General features: G+C 41.6%; 2 protein-coding genes across 2 annotated transcripts in view; one reads left to right on the top strand and one right to left on the bottom strand.

The window, feature by feature from the left end:
- Positions 1-3,647, bottom strand: part of galt (galactose-1-phosphate uridylyltransferase) — a 74,433-nt gene extending 70,786 nt beyond the window's left edge. Inside the window, exon 1 of the mRNA XM_059649235.1 lies at positions 3,534-3,647. The gene's annotated coding sequence lies outside the window, so the exon portion shown is untranslated. The remainder of the gene's footprint in view (positions 1-3,533) is intronic.
- On the top strand, positions 2,763-20,485 carry sigmar1 (sigma non-opioid intracellular receptor 1). The gene is made up of 4 exons (XM_048546458.2): positions 2,763-3,081; positions 14,538-14,738; positions 17,894-17,986; positions 19,186-20,485. Exons 1-4 carry the CDS (start codon positions 2,943-2,945, stop codon positions 19,413-19,415), a joined length of 663 nt encoding a protein of 220 aa, XP_048402415.1. The 5' UTR covers positions 2,763-2,942; the 3' UTR covers positions 19,416-20,485.
- Positions 20,486-21,616: the final 1,131 nt, after the last annotated feature.

Raw genomic sequence — 21,616 nt, 5'->3', positions numbered from 1 at the left:
TACAGCTACAACACAACAAAAATGTGGAAAATTGCCCAGGAATGTCAGAGACAAAACAAGCAGGGCAAATTCAACCCTGCCAATTGCCATCCCACCATCTACTCTCCATCAACAGTGCTATTAAGCAGTATCTGCTCAGTGATGCTCAGTTTGCGTTCTGCCAGGGCCACTCAGCTCCTGATCTCATTATAACCTTGGTTCAAACATGGACAAAAGAACTTAATTCCAAAGGTGAGGTGAGAGTAACAGCCCTTGACATCAAGACTGTACTTGACTAAGTGTGGCATCAAGGAGCCTGAGCAAAACTGGAATCAGTGGGTACCAGATGCAAACTTTCCAGTGGTTGGAGCCATGCCTGACACATAAGATGATGGTTGTGGTTGTTGGAGGTCAGTCATTTCAGCTCCAGGACATCTCTGCAGGAGTTCCTCAGGGTAGTGTCCGAGCCCCAACCATCTTCAGCTGCTTCATCAATGACCTTCCTTCCATCATAAGGTCAGAAGTGGGCATGTTCACTGATGATGGCACAATGTTCAGCACCATTCTCAGATACTGAAGCAGTCTGTGCTCAAATGCAACAAGATCTGGACAACATCTAGGCTTGGGCTGCCAAGTGGTAAGTGACATTAGTGCTACACAAATACAAGGCTGTGACCATCAGCAACAAGAGACAATCTAACCACTGTCCCCTAATACTCAATCACTACTGAATCCCCTGCTATCAACATCCTGAAGATTATGATTGACAAGAAACTCAATTGAATTCACCACGTAAACACAACAGCTACTGGAATGGGTCAGAGACTAGGAATGCTGTGTAACTCACCTCCTGACTCCTCAAACCCTGTCCATCATCTATAAAGCACAAGTCAGGAATTTGATGGAATACCCCCCAGCTGCCTGGATGGGTGCAGCTCCAAAATACTCGAGAAGCGTGACATTATTCTGGATAAAGCAGCCCGCTTGAATGGCACCACATCCACAAACATCCACTTCACCACTGACGCTCAGTAGCAGCGGTGTGTACTATCTACACTATTCTACACTGTAGAAGTTCACCAAAGATTCTCAGACAGCACCTTCCAAACCCACAACCGCTTCCATCTAGAAGGACGATGGCAGCAGAGACATGGGAACACCACCACCTTCAAATTCCTCTCCAAGCCACTCACCATTCTGACTTGGAAATGTATCGCCCTTCCTTCAGCGTCGCCGGGTCAAAATCCTGGAATTCCCTCCCTAATGGCGGACTGTAGCGGTTCAAGGAAGCAGCTCATCATCACTTTCTCAAGGGTAACTCGGAAATGGCAAGAAATGCTGGCCAGCCAGCGATGCCCAAATCCCACAAAACGAATTTAGGTTCAGTTCACTCCAATTTTTCTTTATAGCTCTACGTATTTTGCATTCTCTTGAACGCTAATAACGTAGTGTGGGTCCCAAACAAATTCTTACAGATTCTTGCACATCAGACCACATTGCTGAATTAATGTGGAATGTTGTGTGTTTGTATGTGTGTATGTGTTATTTCTTTTATAAATTTGTTGATAATTGTTAATTACAACTAGCCATAAATAAAAATCAAGATACTAGATATGATTAAGTTCTGACATTTACTCAACTTTTGATTTGATTTATCTCTGTCATGTGTACCCAGACACAGTGAAAAATGTTGTCTTATGTGCTTTACAGGCAGATTGTACTATATAAGTGCATCAGGATAACAGAACAGAGTGCAGGATACAATGTTACAGCTGCAAAGACGGTACGGAGAGGGATCAATATTATCATTAAACAAGACTTTCTCAAAGTTTGATAACGGGGGAAGAAGCTGTTCTTGAATCTGTTTGTGCAGATTCTATTCAAACCTTTATGACTTATGATGAATATTTGACCTCACAAACTTTACCTTCTGTGATCAATGATGTGGGGTGGAGGAAAACAAAGCTTTTAACAGGCTTTTGGAGAAAGTTGATGAATTTGCAACGATCATTCTAACACCATGGTTACTTACCAACAGACTATAATAAACAATATACAGTCAGCAGAAGTAGTGTATTCTTTAGGTATTTTACATTCACTTGAAAGGTTTTGGCCTTAGACGTTAGTAATCAACTTGTTTGTTTATACTATGATACACTTCCTGACAGGTGGGACCTAAACTTGGTCCTTCTGCCTCAGAAGACAGGATACGACCAGCACCACAACAGTCTTAATCAATAGTTTAATCAATAGAGTGTATGCTTGCAAAGGAATAAATGACTTTTAAACAAGGTTTGGATTTTGGAAGAAAGACAAAAGTGCAATACTCAGCAGCGTCTATGGAGAGAGAGGGGGAGAGAGAGGAGAGACAGAGAGATAACTCCTCGGGTCCGTGACCCTTCATCACAACCGTGTTAACTTCGTTTCTCTCTCCCACAGATACTGCCTTGCGTGTACCCAGTGTCTGTTGCCATTTCAGATTTTCAGCGTCTGCCGTTCCGGTTCAGTTTGGTGGGCTCGTGAGGCAGGATGCACACAGCCGAGCCGATAGATTAAAGTTTAGCAATTCACTTAGCAGTTGGTGCAAATCGATGCTCGCGATAAAGTGGATGAGCAACAGCCCGCCGAGAACCTCGGAGCACACTTCAGTCGGCCTTTCCACCCCGCCTCCTGTGACAATACACCACGCTCATTGTCAAGGGGACACGGGAACCGTGGGAACTCCCGGCCTCCGATAGGCAAGATCGCGCTGTCAGTCATGAAGTGGGGCGGGGCGGGGGTGAGTGACGGCGCCGTGGGAAAACCGGCGTTTCTGTTCGAGCCAGGAGGAGACGTGGTGGGTGCAGGAAGCTGGTGGTCAGCGGCGCAGAGTTTGGACGAATTGCTGTGTGTCCTCCTCCCCCCTTACCCCGGGACGGTTTGTCGCGCTCCTTTCCCCCACCCCGGGGCTCGAGCCGCTTAACATGAAGCTGACGCTGGGCCGTGCCGTTGTCCTGGTGACTGTGGCCGGGCTCAGCATCTGGATGTTCCGCGCGTGGCTAAGCAGCAAAGAGCACGTGTTCAACAAGGAAGACCTGAGCAGGCTGGCTCGGCAGTACTCGGGTATGTTCTCACAGAGCACTGCCTGTCTCTGTAGATGCAGATGCATGCGAGCAGATCCTTCTGTCTAACTCGTCCATACCGATCAAGTTCCCCAAGCTAAATTACTCCTATTTGGCCCACATTCCCCCAAAACCCTTCCTGTTCACGCCCCTCCCCGAATTTCTTTTGAATGTTGTCACTGGACCTGCATCTGCCATTTCCTCTGGCTCTTCATCCACGACTTGCCACTGCACCGAATCCCACTTCCCATAGTTTGCATTTACTCTTTAAGGCTATCCCCAAGGTCCGCCCCATCAGTCAGATTTTCCATGTTAACAAAGCAGGGGAAGAGGTATTGTTGACAGTGCTGCCATTAGAACATGAGAAGATACTGCAGCAGCAGGCCATGCAGCCGTCAAGCCTGCACACTCTTTTTGTAAGATCAGTGCTGATGTACCCCAGGCCTCACTCACCTTTCGTGCCAGGTTCAACTCTGATCGTTGAAGTCTACCTCCCTACTTTAAATAGTTGTGATCTAGCCTCCACAACTCCCTGGTGTAGTGAATTCCTGTCAGCCAGCAATAAACTGCTGAGTTTGCGTTCTACACAGAACCACTGGACTTTGGCCCTAGTTACCTTCATCTGCAATAAAAAAACACTCGTGTTATGCCATTATGTAACTCCAGACCTACAGCAAAATGGCTGACTCTTGACTGCCTTTGGACAGTTCAGAATAGACAATAATTGTGTGCCTAGCCAGCAATCCCCTCATTTCATGTACAAATAAAAGGCAAGTTTTGGTCAAAATGTGGACAGCAAAACTAAATTACAGAAGTAAGAGGAGCTGTCCTTGAGTATCTCTACTTCAGTTAGTGCACTGTTATCCCCTGAGGTGGTCTTTCTCCAGAGGGTTGAACACAAATCTGGGCTGATGCTGTATGGTGTTATATGGGAAATGCTGCTCCCTTGTCTTTGGGATAAGATGTTAATTGGAGACCCTGTCCATCCCTCAGTGACATTATTTAAAAACACATCAGGTTCCAGATGTACATTGACAATAATCTACCTCTCCATTACCAGTTTTAACTCTCATTTGTAACATTTCTTGTCAGAAATCAAGTCTTGGATGATCATTGTCTTTGGCCTCTACTACAAGCTCTGCTTTTGAGCACCAGAATCTCCCTGGTCTGTGTCTAAGGTCAAACTGGGCTATTTGACCTTGCGATGAGCTTCCAATACATACCTGTTCCATCACAAATACCCCATTCCCACTTTTTTTTTAAATCACTCTGCTGCGTTCCTGCTGCAGTGCATCTGCTCTTGGAACTTTGACGGATGCCTCTGGGGTTCAGCTTACACTCTAGAAACTCTTCCACTGTACTTTTGGCTGGCCTCACACCTGTCTGTCTATTGAGGTTATCCCTAAACTCAACTGCCTTGACCATGACACCCACCATATATCTTTTCAAACACCATCTATGTGCCCGCTATCCGATATTGTCTGCTGTCTTGATAGACTTCAACTTTAAGAGAAATCATTTTTGTTTTCAAATCCATCCATGATCTTCATCCCTTCCCTATCAGTACCATCAAAAAGAACTGTGACTTCCTCCAACCTTACAACCCTGAGGTTTTTACACACTTTCACCTCCTTCAATCGTACTTGATTTTAATTGTTCCACAGCTCATAATTGTGCCTTCAACTATCTGGGACCTAAGCTTTAGAGTTCCTTAGCCAATCTTGCTGGTCCTTTTTCCTTTTTAAGATACTCCTTCAAAACTGTTGACGGATATTTTGATCACTTGACTTGATGTTAAAAATTTGCTAATGCCCCTCTGAACTTCCTTCATGATTTAGCAAGTAAAGATGATTCATAAATGTAAGTTATTTTTGGTGTTAAATGTGTTTGGCTTGATGCTGGCTAATCTGCTTTAAAGTATTTGGCACTTGTCCTGTGTACCTAGCAAGGTCATTTTAAGAAGATTGATAATTCACTAAAACACCAGCATTCCAATATTCTTAAAACAGCACTTGATGCTGTGCTGTCATGTCTAACCTCTATTAACCTTGCAATTTTTATTTTTCTAATTTGTTTATATTCCATGCATTTTCCAAAAGTGCAAAGCAGACAGCAGTTCCAATTATGTTCTGGGATAGAGCCAGTATTACATCTATTTTATTTGTTGTGTCTTAGAGGTTTTATTTAGAGCTGGTGAAGTTTCTGTATTGGGAACAGTACCACGTTTTGAAAAACTGGAATCGTACTTGGAAATACAATAGACAATACTGCATTCAGCAAAGTACAAGTATTGTTGAAGATAGCATATTACTAAATATTTGAGCAGACTATCAAAACATACATTGATATCCAACTTTTTTCTACTTGCTGTTCATTCAGTCATCAGTGATTTGGAGATTTCATTGAGCTTGAAGTTTGAGTTTATACTGGAAATTTGATAGCAAAGAGAATGTAGTGTGCCTTTCGCTGTGTATCTCTGCAAGTCTTATTTTACTTGGTGCCATCTGGATTTGTAAAGGATCTGGGAGACCTGGGATTGCAGTAATAAACCAACTTATGCTGATTTAGCTGTGAACAAAGATATCCACATATAGATCCTTAGTAGTCCATGAATTCAATCTCTAAAGTGTGTAAAATTATTTTAAACCGTTAGTCTGCATTTAAATCGATTGACTAGTTCACATAGCTAGATGCTATGTTTAATGTTCTTTAAGTGCAAGTTTTCTTGAGTATCTAACATTCAGCAATGCTTTATCTATATTTGAACGACAGACATAAAAGCCATCGCTGCCTTTAAAAGCTGCTGTTGAATTGCTGCGATATATGCATCTAACTTTTTTTCATCAAGATTTAAATTGTAATTCATGCCAAGTTTTGTGGATGCTGGAAATCTGAAATAATAAGAGTTGGAGAAATGCAGGTCCGCTGACTTTCTATATAAATTGTAATGATGAGTTATATAATCAATTGTAATGTGGCCAATGGTGCACTTGGTGAATACAGTATCCAATGTGTAATTCAGTCATTTTCTCTTGGGTAGGGGAGTTCAAAACCAGGGGTAACACGGTGTGAAGCTGGATGAACACAGCAAGCCAAGCAGCATCAGAGGAGCAGGAAAGTTTGATGTTTCGGGTCGAGACCCGAAACGTCGGGAAGAAGGGTCGAGACCCGAAACATCAAACTTTCCTGCTCCTCTGATGCTGCTTGGCCTGCTGTGTTCATCTAACTTCACACCATGTTATCTCAGATTCTCCAGCATCGGTAGTTGCTACTGTCTCAAAACCAGGGGTCTTATTTTGTAATGTGAAAAGAGAAAAAGAAACCGTTTTCACACAGAGGGTACTTTTGTAAGAGGAATAAGCTGCCAGAGGAAGTGATAAATGTACTTGCAGTTACAACATTTAAAAGACATTTGGACAGGCACATGAAAACAAAAAGTTGAGAGGAATATGGCCAAATATAGGCAAGTGGGCAGCGTCAATACAGTGTGGAGCTGGGGAAAGGTAGGTGGGATTGTAGGTGGATGCAGGAAGGGGGTTGTGGAGATTAGTCAACGGGAAGGGTGTGGTGGATCCCAAACTATTTATTTCTGAGCTCCTTTCCCCCTCCCAGATCCTGATGAAGGGGGTCCCAACCCAAAACTTTGACTTTCCTAGTCCTCTGATGCTGCCTGACCTGCGTTCCTCCAGCTCTACGTTGTATCAGCTCTCGGCTTCCAGCATCTGCAGTTCTTGCTATTTCATAAACAAGTGGGCAGTTTAGTTTGGGGAGACCTAGTCAGCACGGGCGAGTTGGACTGAAGGGTCTGTTTCTGTGCTGCATGACTTTACGATCAGCAGGTTAGATCTCTGATCTGTTTCAAGTTAAGTGATTTAAGCCCAAGCAGATTTTGAAAATATTGGATTAGAGAGGAGTAATTTGATTTGATTTATTTATTATTGTCACATGTATACGGGTACACGTGACAAGTCCTATTTTGCGAGCGGTACAGGCAGATCATACCATACAAGTACAATAGGGTATGAGAACTGAGCAAAGATACAATGTAACGGCTGCGGGGCGAAGTTGCACAGAGAGCAAGATCAGCAATAAATTCAAAATTTGATGGGTCCATTCAGAAATCTAATAACAGCAGGGAAGAAGCTGCAGTTGATTCTATTTGTACATATATACAAACTTTTATATCTTCTGCTCAATGGAAGAGGGTGTAAGAGAGTATAACTGGGTCAGGAGGTGTCTTTATGTTGGTTGCTTTCCTGAGGCAGCAGGAAGTATGAATGGAGTCAATGAATGGAACGCTAGTTTGTGTAATGGACTGGGCTGTGTTCACAACTCTGCAGTTTCTTGTGGCCTTCGTTGTGATGCATCTGTAAGAATTGGTGAGAGTTCTTGTGGTCATGCTGAATTTCCTTAGCCTCCTGAAGAAATGGAGACATTGTTGAGTTTTCTTGACCGTTGTGTCAACAGGGTGGACCAGGACTGGCTGTTGATGATAATCACTCTGAGGAACTTTACGCTCTTGACCATCTCCACCTCATCACCATTGATGCAGGCAGGGGTACACCCTCCAGTCTGCTTCCTGAAGTCAGTGACCAGCTCCTTTGTTTTACTGATGTTGATTGACAGATTGAGTGCTTACTGGCAACAATCTTTCCTGTATGATATCTTGTCATTGTTTGAGATCCACTCTACAACGATGGTGTCATCAGCAAATTGGTAAATGGCATTTGGGATTGAATTTGCAGGGAGCCGAGGACACAGCTTTTTGGGGCACCAGTGCTGAGGATTCAGGTGGAGGAGGTGTTGTCACTTATTCTTCCTGATTGCAACCTAAGGTTTAGGAAGTCAAGGATCCAGTTACAGACAGGGAACCAAATCCTAGGTCTTGGAGTTTAGAGATGAGTTCGTTTGGAATTGTGGTGTTGAAAACAGAACTGTGGTTGATTAGTAGGAGCCCAACGTAGATTAGATTAGATTCCCTACAGTGTGGAAACAGGCCCTATAGCCCAACAAGTGCACACTGCCCGTTGGAGCATCCCACCCAGACCCATCCCCTTATAACCCACACACCCCTGAACACTACGGCATGGCTAATCCACCTAGCCTACACATCTTTGGACTGTGGGAAGAAACCGGAACACGTAGGAATTCTTGTTATCCAGATGTTCCAGAGATGGATGTAGGGCCATAGATGGCAAAGATTAAAAAACGCGAACTAAAAGGCATCTGGATGGGCTGATGAGTAGGAAGGGTTTAGAGTGAGATGGGTGAAATGCAGGCAAATGGAACTAGATTAATTTAGGATATCTGGTCGGCATGAACAAGTTGGACTGAAGGGTCTATTCTGTGCTGTACAACTCTGACTCTAGCAACAACTCCCATTTGTGGAAGAGAGTTCCAGACCCCTCTGTGTTTGGAAGAGCTTCCTAACATCTCTCCTGAACTGTCTGGCCTGAATTTGTAGACTATGCCCCAGCTTTAAATCGCCAACCAAAAAATAAAATTTATCTTTATCTCACATGTCTTTTCCTGTTAATACCTTCAAGACTTCAATCATATCATCCCTTAACCTTCTAAATTTGAATGAAAACAGACCTAATTCGTATAACCTCTCCTCATAACCTCATCCCTAAAGTCCAACTATCTTTTATGTAAACCTTCTTTGTACTCCCTCCAAGATCAATATATCCTTCCTAAGGTGTGGTGCTCAGATTTGCACTCGGTACTCAAGTGGGATCTAACCAGGGTTTTGTGTAACCACAGCATAACTTATGCATCCTTCTACATCAGTCCCTTAGATGTAAAGACCAGCATTCCATTAACTTTCTGTTGTTCTTATGGACCTGGTCATGGTATATTAAAGAGCTGAACATTTCCATACTAAAAACTGAAGTTGCAAGTGACATAACAACCTACCAGAATGTTTGATTCAGGCATTCTGCCGTGAATATTATGAATGGTGTTTTTGGAAATTGCATCAGGAATAGCGTTTTGAGCATTACATAAAATCTTGTTTTTGTTTCTTTTTCAATTTATAAAGGGGTGTTTTGTGACCAAATTCTTACTGTGTGTTTAATATCTGTGAATTTGGAAAATTAGTGGTTTGGATTATTCTACGTTTATGTTGCTTGTGTGATAAGCTTCCATGTTTCTTGTTTAAAAAGGAAATCTGCAACGTTGCAGACTTATGTTTCAACAAGAGACTACTCCATTAAAACCAAACAAATAAAATTATAATCTGTAAAGCTGGGTTTCTGTCTGGGATCTGATTTGTTCGGGTGGGTTTAAACTAATTCCACAGGGGGATGGGAACCAAAATTGTAGTTCGAGCGTAGAACAGGTTGAGAGTAGGGAGGTCCGAAATAAAGTTTCAGGGATGCAAGATGGCACTGGCAAGCAAGAAGTTGGTTTGAAGTATGTCGACTTCAATTCCAGGAGTGTCTGGAATAAGGTGGGTGAACTTGCAGCATGGGTTAGTACCTGGGACTTCGATGTTGTGGCCATTTCGGAGACATGGATAGAACAGGGACAGGAATGGTTGTTGCAGGTTCCGGGATTTAGATGTTTCAGTAAGAACAGAGAAGATGGTAAAAGTGGGGAGAGGTGTGACATTGTTGGTCAAGGACAGTATTACAGTTGCAGAAAGGATGTTTGGGGACTCGTCAACTGAGGTAGTATGGGCTGAGGTTAGAAACAGGAAAGGAGAGGTCACCCTGTTGGGAGTTTTGTATCGGCCTCTGAATAGTTCCAGAGATGTAGAGGAAAGGATAGCAAAGATGATTCTCGATAGGAGTGAGAGAGACAGGGTAGTTGTCATGGGGGACTTCAACTTTCCAAATATTGACTGGGAACACTATAGTTCGAGTACTATAGATGGGTTAGTTTTTGTCGAGTGTGTGCAGGAGGGCTTCCTGACACAGTATGTAGACAGGCCAACAAGGGGCGAAGCCACATTAGATTTGGTACTGGGTAATGAGCCCGGCCAGGTGTTAGATTTGGAAGTAGGTGAGCACTTTGGTGATAGTGATCACAATTCTGTTATGTTTACTTTAGTGATGGAAAGGGATAGGTGTATACTGGTGAGCAAGAGTTATAGCTGGGGGAAAGGCAATTACAATGAGATTAGGAAAGATTTAGGGAGCATAGGATGGTGAAGGAAACTGCAGGGGATGGGCACATTAGAAATGTGGAGCTTATTCAAGGAAAAGCTCCTGTGTGTCCGAGATAAATATGTACCTGTCAGGCAGGGAGAAAGTTGTAGAGTGCGGGAGCCATGGTTTACGAAAGAGGTGGAATCTCTGGTCAAGAGGAATAAGAAGGCTTATGTTAGGATGAGATGTGAGGGCTCAGTTAGGGCACTTGAGGGCTATGAGGTAGCCAGGAAAGACTTAAAGAGAGAGCTCAGAAGAGCCAGGAGGAGACATGAGAAGTTGTTGTCGGATAGGATCAGGGTAAACCCTAAGGCTTTCTATAGGTATTTTAAGGAATAAAAGAATGACGAAAGTAAGATTAGGGCCAATCAAGGATAGTAGTGGTAAGTTGTGTGTGGAGTCAGAGGAGATAGGGGAAGCACAAAATGAATATTTTTCAACATTATTCACTCTAGAAAACGACAATGTTGTCGAGGAGAATACTGAGATACAGGCTAATAGACCAGGTGGGATTGAGGTTCACAAGGAAGAGGTATTAGAAATCCTACAGATTGTGAAGATTGATAAGTCCCCTGGGCTGGATAGGATTTATCCCAGGATCCTCTGGGAAGCCAGAGAGGAGTTCTTTGAGAAGGTGACCAAACAGGTAGATGAGAGTAAACCGGTTGATGTGGTGTATATGGATTTCAGCAAGGTGTTCGATAAGGTTCCCCACAGTAGGCTATTGTACAAAATGTGGAGGAATGGGATTGTGGGAGATATAGCAGTTTGGATCGGAAATTGGCTTGCTGAAAGAAGACAGAGGGTGGTAGTTGTTGGGAAATGCTCATCCTGGAGATCAGTTACTAGTGGTGTACTGCAAGGGTCGGTGTTGGGTCCACTGCTGTTTGTCATTTTTATAAATGACCTGGATGAGGGCGTAGAAGGATGGGTTAGTAAATTTGCAGACGACACTAAGGTCGGTGGAGTTGTGGATAGTGACGAAGGATGCTGTAGGTTGCAGAGAGACATAGATAAGCTGCAGAGCTGGGCTGAGCGGTGGCACATGGCGTTTAATGCAGACAAGTGTGAGGTGATGCACTTTGGTAGGAGTAACCGGAAGGCAAAGTACAGGGCTAATGGTAAGATTCTTGGTAGTGTAGATGAGTAGAGAGATCTCGGTGTCCGTGTACACAGATTCTTGAAAGTTGCCACCCAGGTTGACAGGGCTGTTAAGAAGGCATACAGTGTTTTAGCTTTTATTAATAGAGGGATCGAGTTCTGGAACCAAGAGATTATGGTGAAGCTGTACAAAACTCTGGTGCGGCCGCACTTGGAGTATTGTGTACATTTCTGATCACCGTATAATAAGAAGGATGTGGAAGCTTTGGAAAGGGTGCAGAGGAGATTTACTAGGATGTTGCCTGGTATGGAGGGAAGGTCTTACGAGGAAAGGCTGAGGAACTTGAGGCTGTTTTTGTTAGAGAGAAGCAGGTTGAGAGGTGACTTAATTGAGACATATAGAATAATCAGAGGGTTAGATAGGGTGGATAGGGAGACCCTTTTTCCTAGGATGGTGACGGTGAGCATGAGGGGGCATAGCTTTAAATTGAGGGGTGAAAGATATAGGACAGATGTCAGACGTGGTTTCTTTACTCAGAGAGTAGTAAGGGAATGGAATACTTTGCCTGCGACGGTAGTAGATTCGCCAACTTTAAGTACATTTAAGTCGTCATTGGATAAGCATATGGACGTACATGGAATAGTGTAGGTTAGGTGGGCTTCAGATAGGTATGACAGGTCGGCTCAGCATCAAGGGCCGAAGGGCCTATACTGTGCTGTAATGTTCTATGTTCTGTACTAACATGAATTAGAAACATACCCAAATTACATGGCCATATTGAATTGCCTTAAAAAAATAAGTCAAAACACTAATATCCAGCCCTCAAAGGTGTTATCCAGCACCTTATCTGGTCTGCTAGCAATTCCAGTCTCTTGCCAGTTTCGTCACTTAAGAACCTTGAGAGGTTTAGTTTGGAAGTGGATGCAACTAAGCTTGATAATGAGATGATGTGCTGGGCCTTTTAACAGAACGAAAAACACTATACCAGTAACAAATTTTGGAGATCCCTATTCTGTCAACTCTGCAAAGTCAGCAAATGCAAATTTTAACCCCACTAATACAGTTTTGAGAATTCCGATTTAGTTTATAATGAACAAAATCGCTCTTGAATCTGTTAGTTGTTGTAAAGTCCCAAGAAGTTCACTTGTGCCTTTTTAAGAAAGGTTGACTCTAGTTCCAATAGTATTATTAACCATTAACTACAACTAACATGTTCTTGCAATCCCACAGATTATATATCCCACTGTTTGGGCCCTTGTGGTGCCGTAGCCGTGCCTCTACCTCTGGGCCTAGATGCCCAGGTACAAGTTCCATCTGTGTTCGAGATGAATAGCAACATCTTTTGAACGGGTTGATCAGAAAATATCAATCAATCCACTTGCTGGCTGACCACCACTCCTCTTAGCTGTCTAATGATTCTGCTTTGTACTTTTACATTTCCTCAGTAGCCTTCTTAGGTTGTGGAAGGTTGGATTGCTTTTTCATCCTGAGCTGTAACATTTAACATACTATGTACTTTTAGTCCCAAATCACTCTACTCATCTACAGATCGTTTAGAGGATTCTTTTTGACTAAACTACATTGTCTTGCACTTTAGTGATTTTATTTAACTCCATCTTGACAATATAACGTTGCTATTTCATTTTTCCTGAAAAATTAAGTGTATCTCCTATCTTGGAATCATTATTAATTCCAATGCTCCCTTTGGTCCGAGATCCATGTTACTACTTACACCTATGATCATTACGCCATAAGACATGGGAGCCAAAGTAGTCCATTCGGACTGTCAAGTCTACTATGCCATTCGAATACCAATCTGTTGATCCGATTACTTTCAACTTCTCTTTCCTGACTTTTCCCCATGACCCTTGATTCTCTTATTGATTTAAAACCTGACTACCTCAGCCTTGAATGTACTCAATGACCCAGCAAAAACAACCCTCTGGTTTTAAAAAAATAAAAGCAACAGGTTCACTTTCCTTGGAGAGAAGAAATTCCTCCTTATTTCCGTCTTAAATATCCCACTCCTTATTCTGTAAATATCCCCTCTCATCCTAGGCTGTCCCACAAGGAGAAACAACATTTCTGCATTTACCCATGTCAAGTTCACTAAGAATCCTATATGCTTCAATAAGATTGCCCCTTCTTCATCTAAATTTCAATGTGTACATGTCCAACCTATTCCAACTGTCCTCTTAAGACGTACATCCATACTCTGTATCAGCCTAGTGAGCCTTCTCTGGTCTGCCTCCAGTGTCAGTATATTTTCTCAAACATCTCTAATCTCACTATATCATTGTGAGGACAGTATTGTTACTTAGATTCTGACAGCTCAGGAAACCATCTCTGTCAATCCCTCATCGCCATTGTCAGTGTGTCGTCCACATTGAGCAAATTATTTTACAAAACAACAAGCCTGAATCCAGAATTGAGTAGTTGTCATCACTTTTAGATATAATGTTGTTTCACGGCAGGTAATCAGGAAGGCTAATGGAATTTTGGTCTTTATTTCAAGGGGATTGAAGATGGGAAGACTTACTGCAACTGAATAAGATGTTGCTGAAACTAGGTTTGGAGTACCGAGAGCAGTTTTGGTTCTCTGATTTAAGAAAAGATGATTTCATTGGAGGCAGTTCAGAGATGTTTCACGAGGATGATCGCTGGTATGGAGGGATTGTCTTACGAGTGAAAGCTAAACGGATTGGGACTCGTGATTTTAGAAGGACAAAATGTGATTTCGTTGAAACGTTTAGGGTTCTTAAGGGTGTGATGGGGCAAATATTGCGAGAATGTTTCCCCTCTTGGGAAAGCCTAGGACCAGAGGGCCTAGCCTTAGAATAAAAGGGTGCTAATAAAAGATTGAGGAATTTCTTCCCTGAGGGTTGAATGCCTTTGGACTTCCGTGCCACGGAGATCTGCAGGATCAGGGCCTTTTGCATATTTTAGATTTTAGAGTATTTAAAGCACGTATTGTGCTTATTCGTGATATGTCATGTCACATCACCTACAGGTATCCACATTATATAAGCTATATTCACTGAATATAGTCACATCATATATTGTGTATCACTGATAGAAATTAACGAATTCCAACATTGCTTTTGCAGTGGCTTAATGAAAGCGAGAATTGATTTACTGAAAGAATGTAATTGAAAACAGTTGATATTTTGTATTGCAGTTATATAAAGTGCTGCTGTATTTCAGGTCTTAATCATGAGCAAGCATTCACAAAGATTGTGGTCGAGTTAAGGAAAAGGTACCCTGGTCACATACTTCCAGATGAGGACCTGCAGTGGATCTTCGTAAATGCTGGTGGCTGGATGGGTTCTATGTGTCTCTTGCATGCGTCGCTAACTGAATATGTGCTACTTTTCGGAACAGCAGTGGACACGGGAGGACACTCAGGTACAATGTAATTGTTAATTCAGTCACATTAAGCTAGGGTTTCCCACTTGGCTTGATTTGATGTTGAAGGCTTTTGTGTCTCTCTTGAAAGCATCCTTGTATCAGAGTTTGCCATCCTGCTGATCTTTTAACATGGGCTGGCTCCCTATATCACATCCTTGGGAATGCAGTCATCTGTCCTGTTCTGCAAATGGGCAAACCAGCAAAGCTTCCCTTGTTTGATTCAGTGCTAGGCTGCTTGGCAAGCTTCTGTAAGAGAGAACTGCACCTTCCATCTCATACTAAGAACGTGTCATGATGCTGACAATGGAAATTATTTAGTCTAAATATTTTCTTAGCCTGAATTATCTAGTCTTTGCTACCATATTGCTGAAGATTCAGTTCTTGTCGATGGGCATTTTTTTAATGCTCTTTTTGTTGGCCTCAGTTCTATGTTGCCTTTCCAATGTGTGTATTGAACTAAGAGCAGTATAAAAATTGCAGGGGAAACTTTTAAAAAATATAACAATTAGGAACAGTAACAGTGCATAAGAAGTCATTGAGGGGGTAGAATAAATGAAAACCCAAAAGGATTTATGTTAGTATATAAAAAACAAGTAAATAACTAGGGAAAGACCAGGAACTGTCAGGTTAATCTACATGTAAACTAAGAAGATGTCGGCAAAGTCATAAATGAATACTTTGTGTCAGTCTTCACAATGGTAACAGAAGATACAGGTAAAGCCACCAGGATGGAGCATTGTGGAACAGAGTGAGACAGAAGGTACTGATAGGTTTAGCAGCCTTAAACATGGATAAATTTGCAGGCCCAGTTGAGATGCATTCCAGACTGTTTAGGGGTGAACTGGTGCCTCAAATGCATGTAAATACAATCTTGTGCAATAAAGTGATGCCTTTGGTTTGTTTTTTGGATGGAGTTAAATGCCTATGTTTGCTTGTTTTCTTCACACGCTCACAAATACGTTTCAGTTCTGTACAATAGTATATGTGTATATAACATATATATGAACTCATGTTTAAAGCACAGATTTTTTAAAAAAGTGACGAAAGCAGTATGAGAGGAAATATCAGGGACTTTTTGCAGCAATTGGTAAATCACCTCTGGCCCCAGGTGAATACCAGAGACCTGAAAATATTTCCCCCTTCCCTTAAAAAGAGGGAGGAAAGAAGGAATAGTTTGAGAAATTACAGGCCAGTTAATCTAAACTCTGCAGTGCTGAAGCTATCAGAAAGAATTCTGAAGGACAGAACGTGCAGCAGTGTTTACTTATCAGTGTGGATTTGTTAGAGGCGTAGAAACTTTACAGTGTGGAAGTGGGCCATTGGCCCATCAAGCCCACACTGACCCTCTAAAGACACCTACCCAGTCGACAAATCACCCCATTCCAACCACTCATCCCAAGATTTCCTCGATACCCACAAAAACATAAAAATTAGCAATGACAGGATAATGGTATCCTTTGACGCCACATCTTTATCTACATCAATTGACATCCCACTAACTAAACAAATAGTGGCTGCATTACTAAGGGAAGCAGCAACGTAGACCAGCAATGCCGTCAGCAATGCCAACATACTTAAACTGCGAGATCTGTGCCACACCACACACTTCATCTTTAATGGTTAGACATACAAATAGATCAATGGCACACCAATGGGGTCACCCATCTCAGGACTCATCGCAGAAGCAGTCATGCAAAGACCAGAACACACCACCCTCCCCCCCTCATTCAACCTAAACTGTGGATCCAGTATGTGGACAACGCATTTGTCATTATTAAACACTGCAAATTAGAAGAGACCCACCACCTCGTCAACAAAGTATTTGCAGCAATTAAATTTACCAAAGGAAGAAGAAAACAGCAATCAACTTCTGTTCCCAGTTGGTAAAGTAGAACGCATGACCAGCTGGGAGTTCCAAACCTCTGTATACAGGAAAGCAACCCACGTTGATCCTCAACTTCCACAGCACCCACAAACAAAGCTGCATTAGGTCACTATTTACACAAGCCAGAACGAATGATAACAATCCGGAACTACGCGGGAAAGAGGAACAGTACATATACAAAATCTTTGCTATAAATGGATATCCCCACAACTACATCAGCTAATGTACCTCCTTTTTGTTCAAGAAAGGGAGGGAGGGAGGAACGCAGGAAGCAACAGGCTAGTTAGCTTAACATTTGTCGGATGGAAAAATGTTAGCTAATATGAAAGACATTATAACAGGGCACTTGGATAAGTTTAAAGTAATCAGGCGGAGGCAGCATGGTTTTGTCAAAGAAATCAAGGTTAACTAATTTATTGTAGTTCTTTTGAGGAAGTAACTTGTGCTGTGGATTTGGGGGAGCCTTTGGATGCGTTGTACTTAGATTTCCAGAAGGCATTTGATAAGGTCCCGCTCCAAAGTTTTAGTGTTGGAAATGAAAGCTCATGGTGGCATTTTGGCACGGATAGAAGATTGTCAGGCTAATAGGAAGCAGAAGGTACGATTAAATGGGTCTTTTTCAAGTTGGCAGGATGTCACAAGAGGTGTGACATAGGAGTTTATGCGGTGCCCTTGGGATTTTCCAATTTATGAAAATGATTTGGATGAAGGCGCTGAGGTTTTGGTAGCTAAGCTTGCCGATTGATGCAAGGATAGGCAGGGAAGTGAGTTGCCTAAAGGACATAGGCTTACAAAGGGAGTGTACTCCATTCGCCAGTTATTTACCCAATATGGAAAAGTGTGCAAGTGCCCATTTTGTTAGAAATTTGTTTTTGAAAATTTGAACAGACTATTTACGCCCACCTCTTAAATCACTTCTAAACTCAGGAATATGCTTTATCCCTTCAAATCTATGACCCTGTCAACAAATTAACTGTCTTTGTACAGAACCTTAGCCATACCAAAATGGGCCAGAGTCCAACACCTGCAATTTGGCCTAAAATGTACTCTGCCTTATAACTGGTTTTAATTTATTTTTGTGCTGTTGAGCTCTGAGAAAGACTTTACTATGTTAGTCTTCTAATACAAGAATTTTTAATGTTGCATTTTGTGAGGTTTTCACACTTAAAATAGAGATTACATTGTTTTGAAACTACAGCTTGTTTAGAGTATTTTTATCAGCTACAAATACGAATTGCTTATGCCTTACTTTTACACGATATTCCAGGTCGATATTGGGCTGAAGTGACTGACACTATTATCTCAGGAACTTTTCAGCAGTGGAAAGAAGGGACAACTAAAAGTGAAATATTTTACCCAGGTTAGTTTTTATAATTGTGTTTCAAGGTGACAACTTTCCTGCCATAATTCTAATTTGTGCCCTGCTGATCCTTTTTTAATTGCAGGTTTTCTTCCAGTGTATATATACATGTGTAATGAACAGCTTCTTTCTGAAATCAAAAACTTAGTACAGCAGGAAAAGAGGCTATTCCTAATTCATATATGTGCTGATTTTCAGAAAGTGCTGTCCAATTAGTAGCAATTCTGTTTCCACAGAACAATGTAACCCTTTTTCCCCGGAACAGTGAAATCCAGGGGAGCTCCAGACTCCAGAATTGGAAGAATGTTGAGATCTTGGTGGATTTTAGTGCTTGTGGAGAAAATACATGCAAATGTAGTCATAAATTACTAATTTCAAAAGGAAATTGGCTAGACATTTCAATGAAATAAACTTGCAGGGCTATGGGAAGTGAGTGGATCGCTCTACAGAGATTTGGAATGGACTCAATGGCCCAGTGGCCTCTTGCAGTATTGTTTTGCCTCAATTAGGAAGGCAAAATACATGGTGTTGTCACTGTAAGATTGATCACTCCATTGCTCAACCATCATTTATAGGTTTCATGGATGATTTTACAGCCAGATATGTTTCCCATTGTTGGAAACTGGAGGCAAGGCACACTCCCTTGCCTGCACCAGCACTGAGTTGTTCCACAGCCAGCAAGTATCTGAATGGGGCGAGAACCTCCAACCTTTTAGCTTGCGTTCTCTGATTTTTGAACATGATCTACCTTACCAGCATTTTAAAGTTTTTTGAGAAGATTTGTAGCTCGGATTCTGAATGTGGTTGTAGGCTTGGTCACCGAGCCAGTCTGTTTGCAACCAAACACATTGAGCTGGACTCGAAGTACAAACCCACTGAAAAACAGAACCGGAAGTCATGCCAACCCAGCAAACTGAGGCATATAAATTACAAGTGGGGCAGAATACCAGTGCTTCAACGGAGGCACACTGACGATGTTACCTCGCAGGGTGGTGAAGCGTCTGCAACCAAACACACCAGCTTGGTGAGCAAGTCTACAACCTTACTAACAGTAGCCACTCAAATCCCCTAACTTCCTGCTGCAAATGAAGAGGGACACATCCTCCCAACGGGTTGTGTGTTCATTTTGGATACAACTCACATTTTTAAAAAACTATGACATATTCTAAAGTGTTGCTTTTTGTTTTGTATTCCTATAGGTGACACTATTGTCCATCCCATAGGTGAAGCCACATCTGTTCGCTGGAGTGCTGGAACATGGATGGTTGAATATGGTAGAGGTTTCATTCCTTCCATGTTGGGGTTTGCATTGTCCGACACAATCTTCAGCACACAGGATTTTCTTACGCTTTATTATACAATATCTGTCTACACAAAAGCACTTATATTGGAAGCCAATACATACCTCACAACAGCTAGATTCTTTTGATACTGGGTAGAGACCCGTTTTGTAATGTATACATTTTATTGGTCTCTTTTTGACGTTGGTTTGCATCATCTACTGTTTGAAAATTCACTTGTGTTCATCAAATCTAGAAAATTTGCTTGTTATTTGTATGCTACCTTTTTTTGATAAAATTCCAACCTTTTTATGTGCTGTATGTTGAGCAACACTTAAAGCATTGTGTAAAATTTCAAATCAGAAGTATAGATTTGTTTGCATAATCTCACATGTCAGTTTGGATATCAATGTTTTGCTGCATCTTTTAGAACTAGTTTTGATGGTAAATTGAGAAGTGCAGGATTGTGAACATGTTGTTTATAACCGCTGTTGTGAATCTTTAGCATGTTTCTGTATCTAAACTACTAAACCTGATGGTAAAAGACCTTTCTTAGATTTGGTTGGTTACCTCAATATTAAGTCCTGTAAATCCAGACTATTGAATCAAACAGATTTATACACTTATAATGAGATTAAATTGTTAATAGGGTTTAATTCTTAATTTTCTGCCATAAATTGTACACAAATTCATTCATGGTGTCAATATTTTCTATATTATTTGAGTATTTCAATATTTTTCTAATCTGAACCAATATGACAAGTGGAATTGTGATAAGATACAATGTAGATGTGTTGAAATACAAAAAAAGACCACTCGTTAGTTTAATCAGTGCAATACTAATGGGTGTTGTAGGTATTTTGAGATTTCAGAATCCTAAACTGGTTCGGCTGCAGTCCTCCTGTTGGCCCTAGCTGTCAATAGCTTCCCACATTTTCATCTAAAACTTACTTTTCCCCTCTCCACTTCAAGCACTGTCCAGCACAAAGGCAATAAGAATGCCTATTTCCCTGTGCAACCTCCAATTGCCTTGGATTTTGATGACAAGACAATCACTTCACGACAATTTCACAAACATTTTGGTCACCAATAGCAAGCAATGTGTCAGAGACATAATGGGAACTTCAGATGCTGGAGAATCCAAGATAACAAAGTATAGGGCTGGATGAACACAGCAGGCCAAGCAGCATCTCAGGAGCACAAAAGCTGACGTTTTGGGCCTAGACCCTTCAATTGATGAAATGTCAGCTTTTGTGCTCCTAAGATGCTGCTTGGCCTGCTGTGTTCATCCTGATGTACACTTTGCTATCTAGCAAGGAATGTGTAAATTAGTGTAAATAAATCGGGCCTCCATGGCAGTAACCTCCTGATGCTGACCATTCACTGGGTCAAGTTCTGAACCTGGTGTGAAAGCAGACTCCTTCCCCGCCCCCGCCTCGGTGTTAGTAAGAAAATTGTTAATGTTTTCTTCACTGGTTGGTGACGGTGCTATCTCATCTCTTGTGGGTAGAATTACCACTAGCATAGTAGCATTTTTCTCCCTGCCATTAGTTTATAAAGAATATGATGGGAGATCATTCTTTAGATGGCCATTTTATTTAATTAAGTAAATTTTATTAATGGCATTTTCTACCAATAATGGCGATGATTTTATTTTCTTTTTGATCATTCTGTGGAAAGCCTGTAATGATCATGACCACCTGTATGGCTGTCTGCAGATCTTGTAGATGTTCTACCTATTTTTGAAGACTTGATCTTTTTCTTTGTCTTCTAACATGTGTTGCAAATACAACTGAGATACCCTTTCTGACAGGAATGCTCTAGTCCAGAAAACCTGCTCGCAGCTCACTTCTTAAATTTAAAGCAAAATCTCCAAATGTGCTGCAACTACCACAGACTTGTGCTTTTAGTTAAAATGCAATGTAGTATTGATCCAGTTGAGGCTAATTTGTGGATTGAAGTGTGGTTGGGAGCTTAACGACTTACAAATTTGAATGTAAAATGTAACTATTTAAAATTCAATGTAAAGTACTACTGTACCAAATAATTTACCTTTTAAAATTCTTGCATATGCAGTAATGGACAAGCATATGGACGTACATGGAATAGTGTAGGTTAGATGGGCTTGAGATCGGTATGACAGGTTGGCACAACATCGAGGGCCGAAGGGCCTGTACTGTGCTGTTATGTTCTATGTCCTATGAATGCTATGCACACTTCCACCTTTCCACACAGATACACTCATATGATGTAGCCACTTGAAGCCTACATGAAGAATAAACCTATCTCAAATGTGAATGTTATTTACAACAAAAAAAGGTATCTTGAGCAGAAACTTCCCTTTTCTCAG

This window comes from Stegostoma tigrinum, chromosome 1 (assembly GCF_030684315.1).
Source record: "Stegostoma tigrinum isolate sSteTig4 chromosome 1, sSteTig4.hap1, whole genome shotgun sequence".
NCBI classification, from domain to species: domain Eukaryota; kingdom Metazoa; phylum Chordata; class Chondrichthyes; order Orectolobiformes; family Stegostomatidae; genus Stegostoma; species Stegostoma tigrinum.
This window is presented reverse-complemented; position numbering and strand designations above follow the sequence as displayed.

Coding starts and splice junctions, on each gene's coding strand:
- sigmar1 (XM_048546458.2), top strand. CDS start 2,943: ATGAAGCTGACGCTGGGCCGTGCCGTTGTCCTGGTGACTGTGGCCGGG. Junction 3,082..14,537: donor GCTGGCTCGGCAGTACTCGG/GTATGTTCTCAC, acceptor GCTGTATTTCAG/GTCTTAATCATGAGCAAGCA. Junction 14,739..17,893: donor GGACACGGGAGGACACTCAG/GTACAATGTAAT, acceptor ACGATATTCCAG/GTCGATATTGGGCTGAAGTG.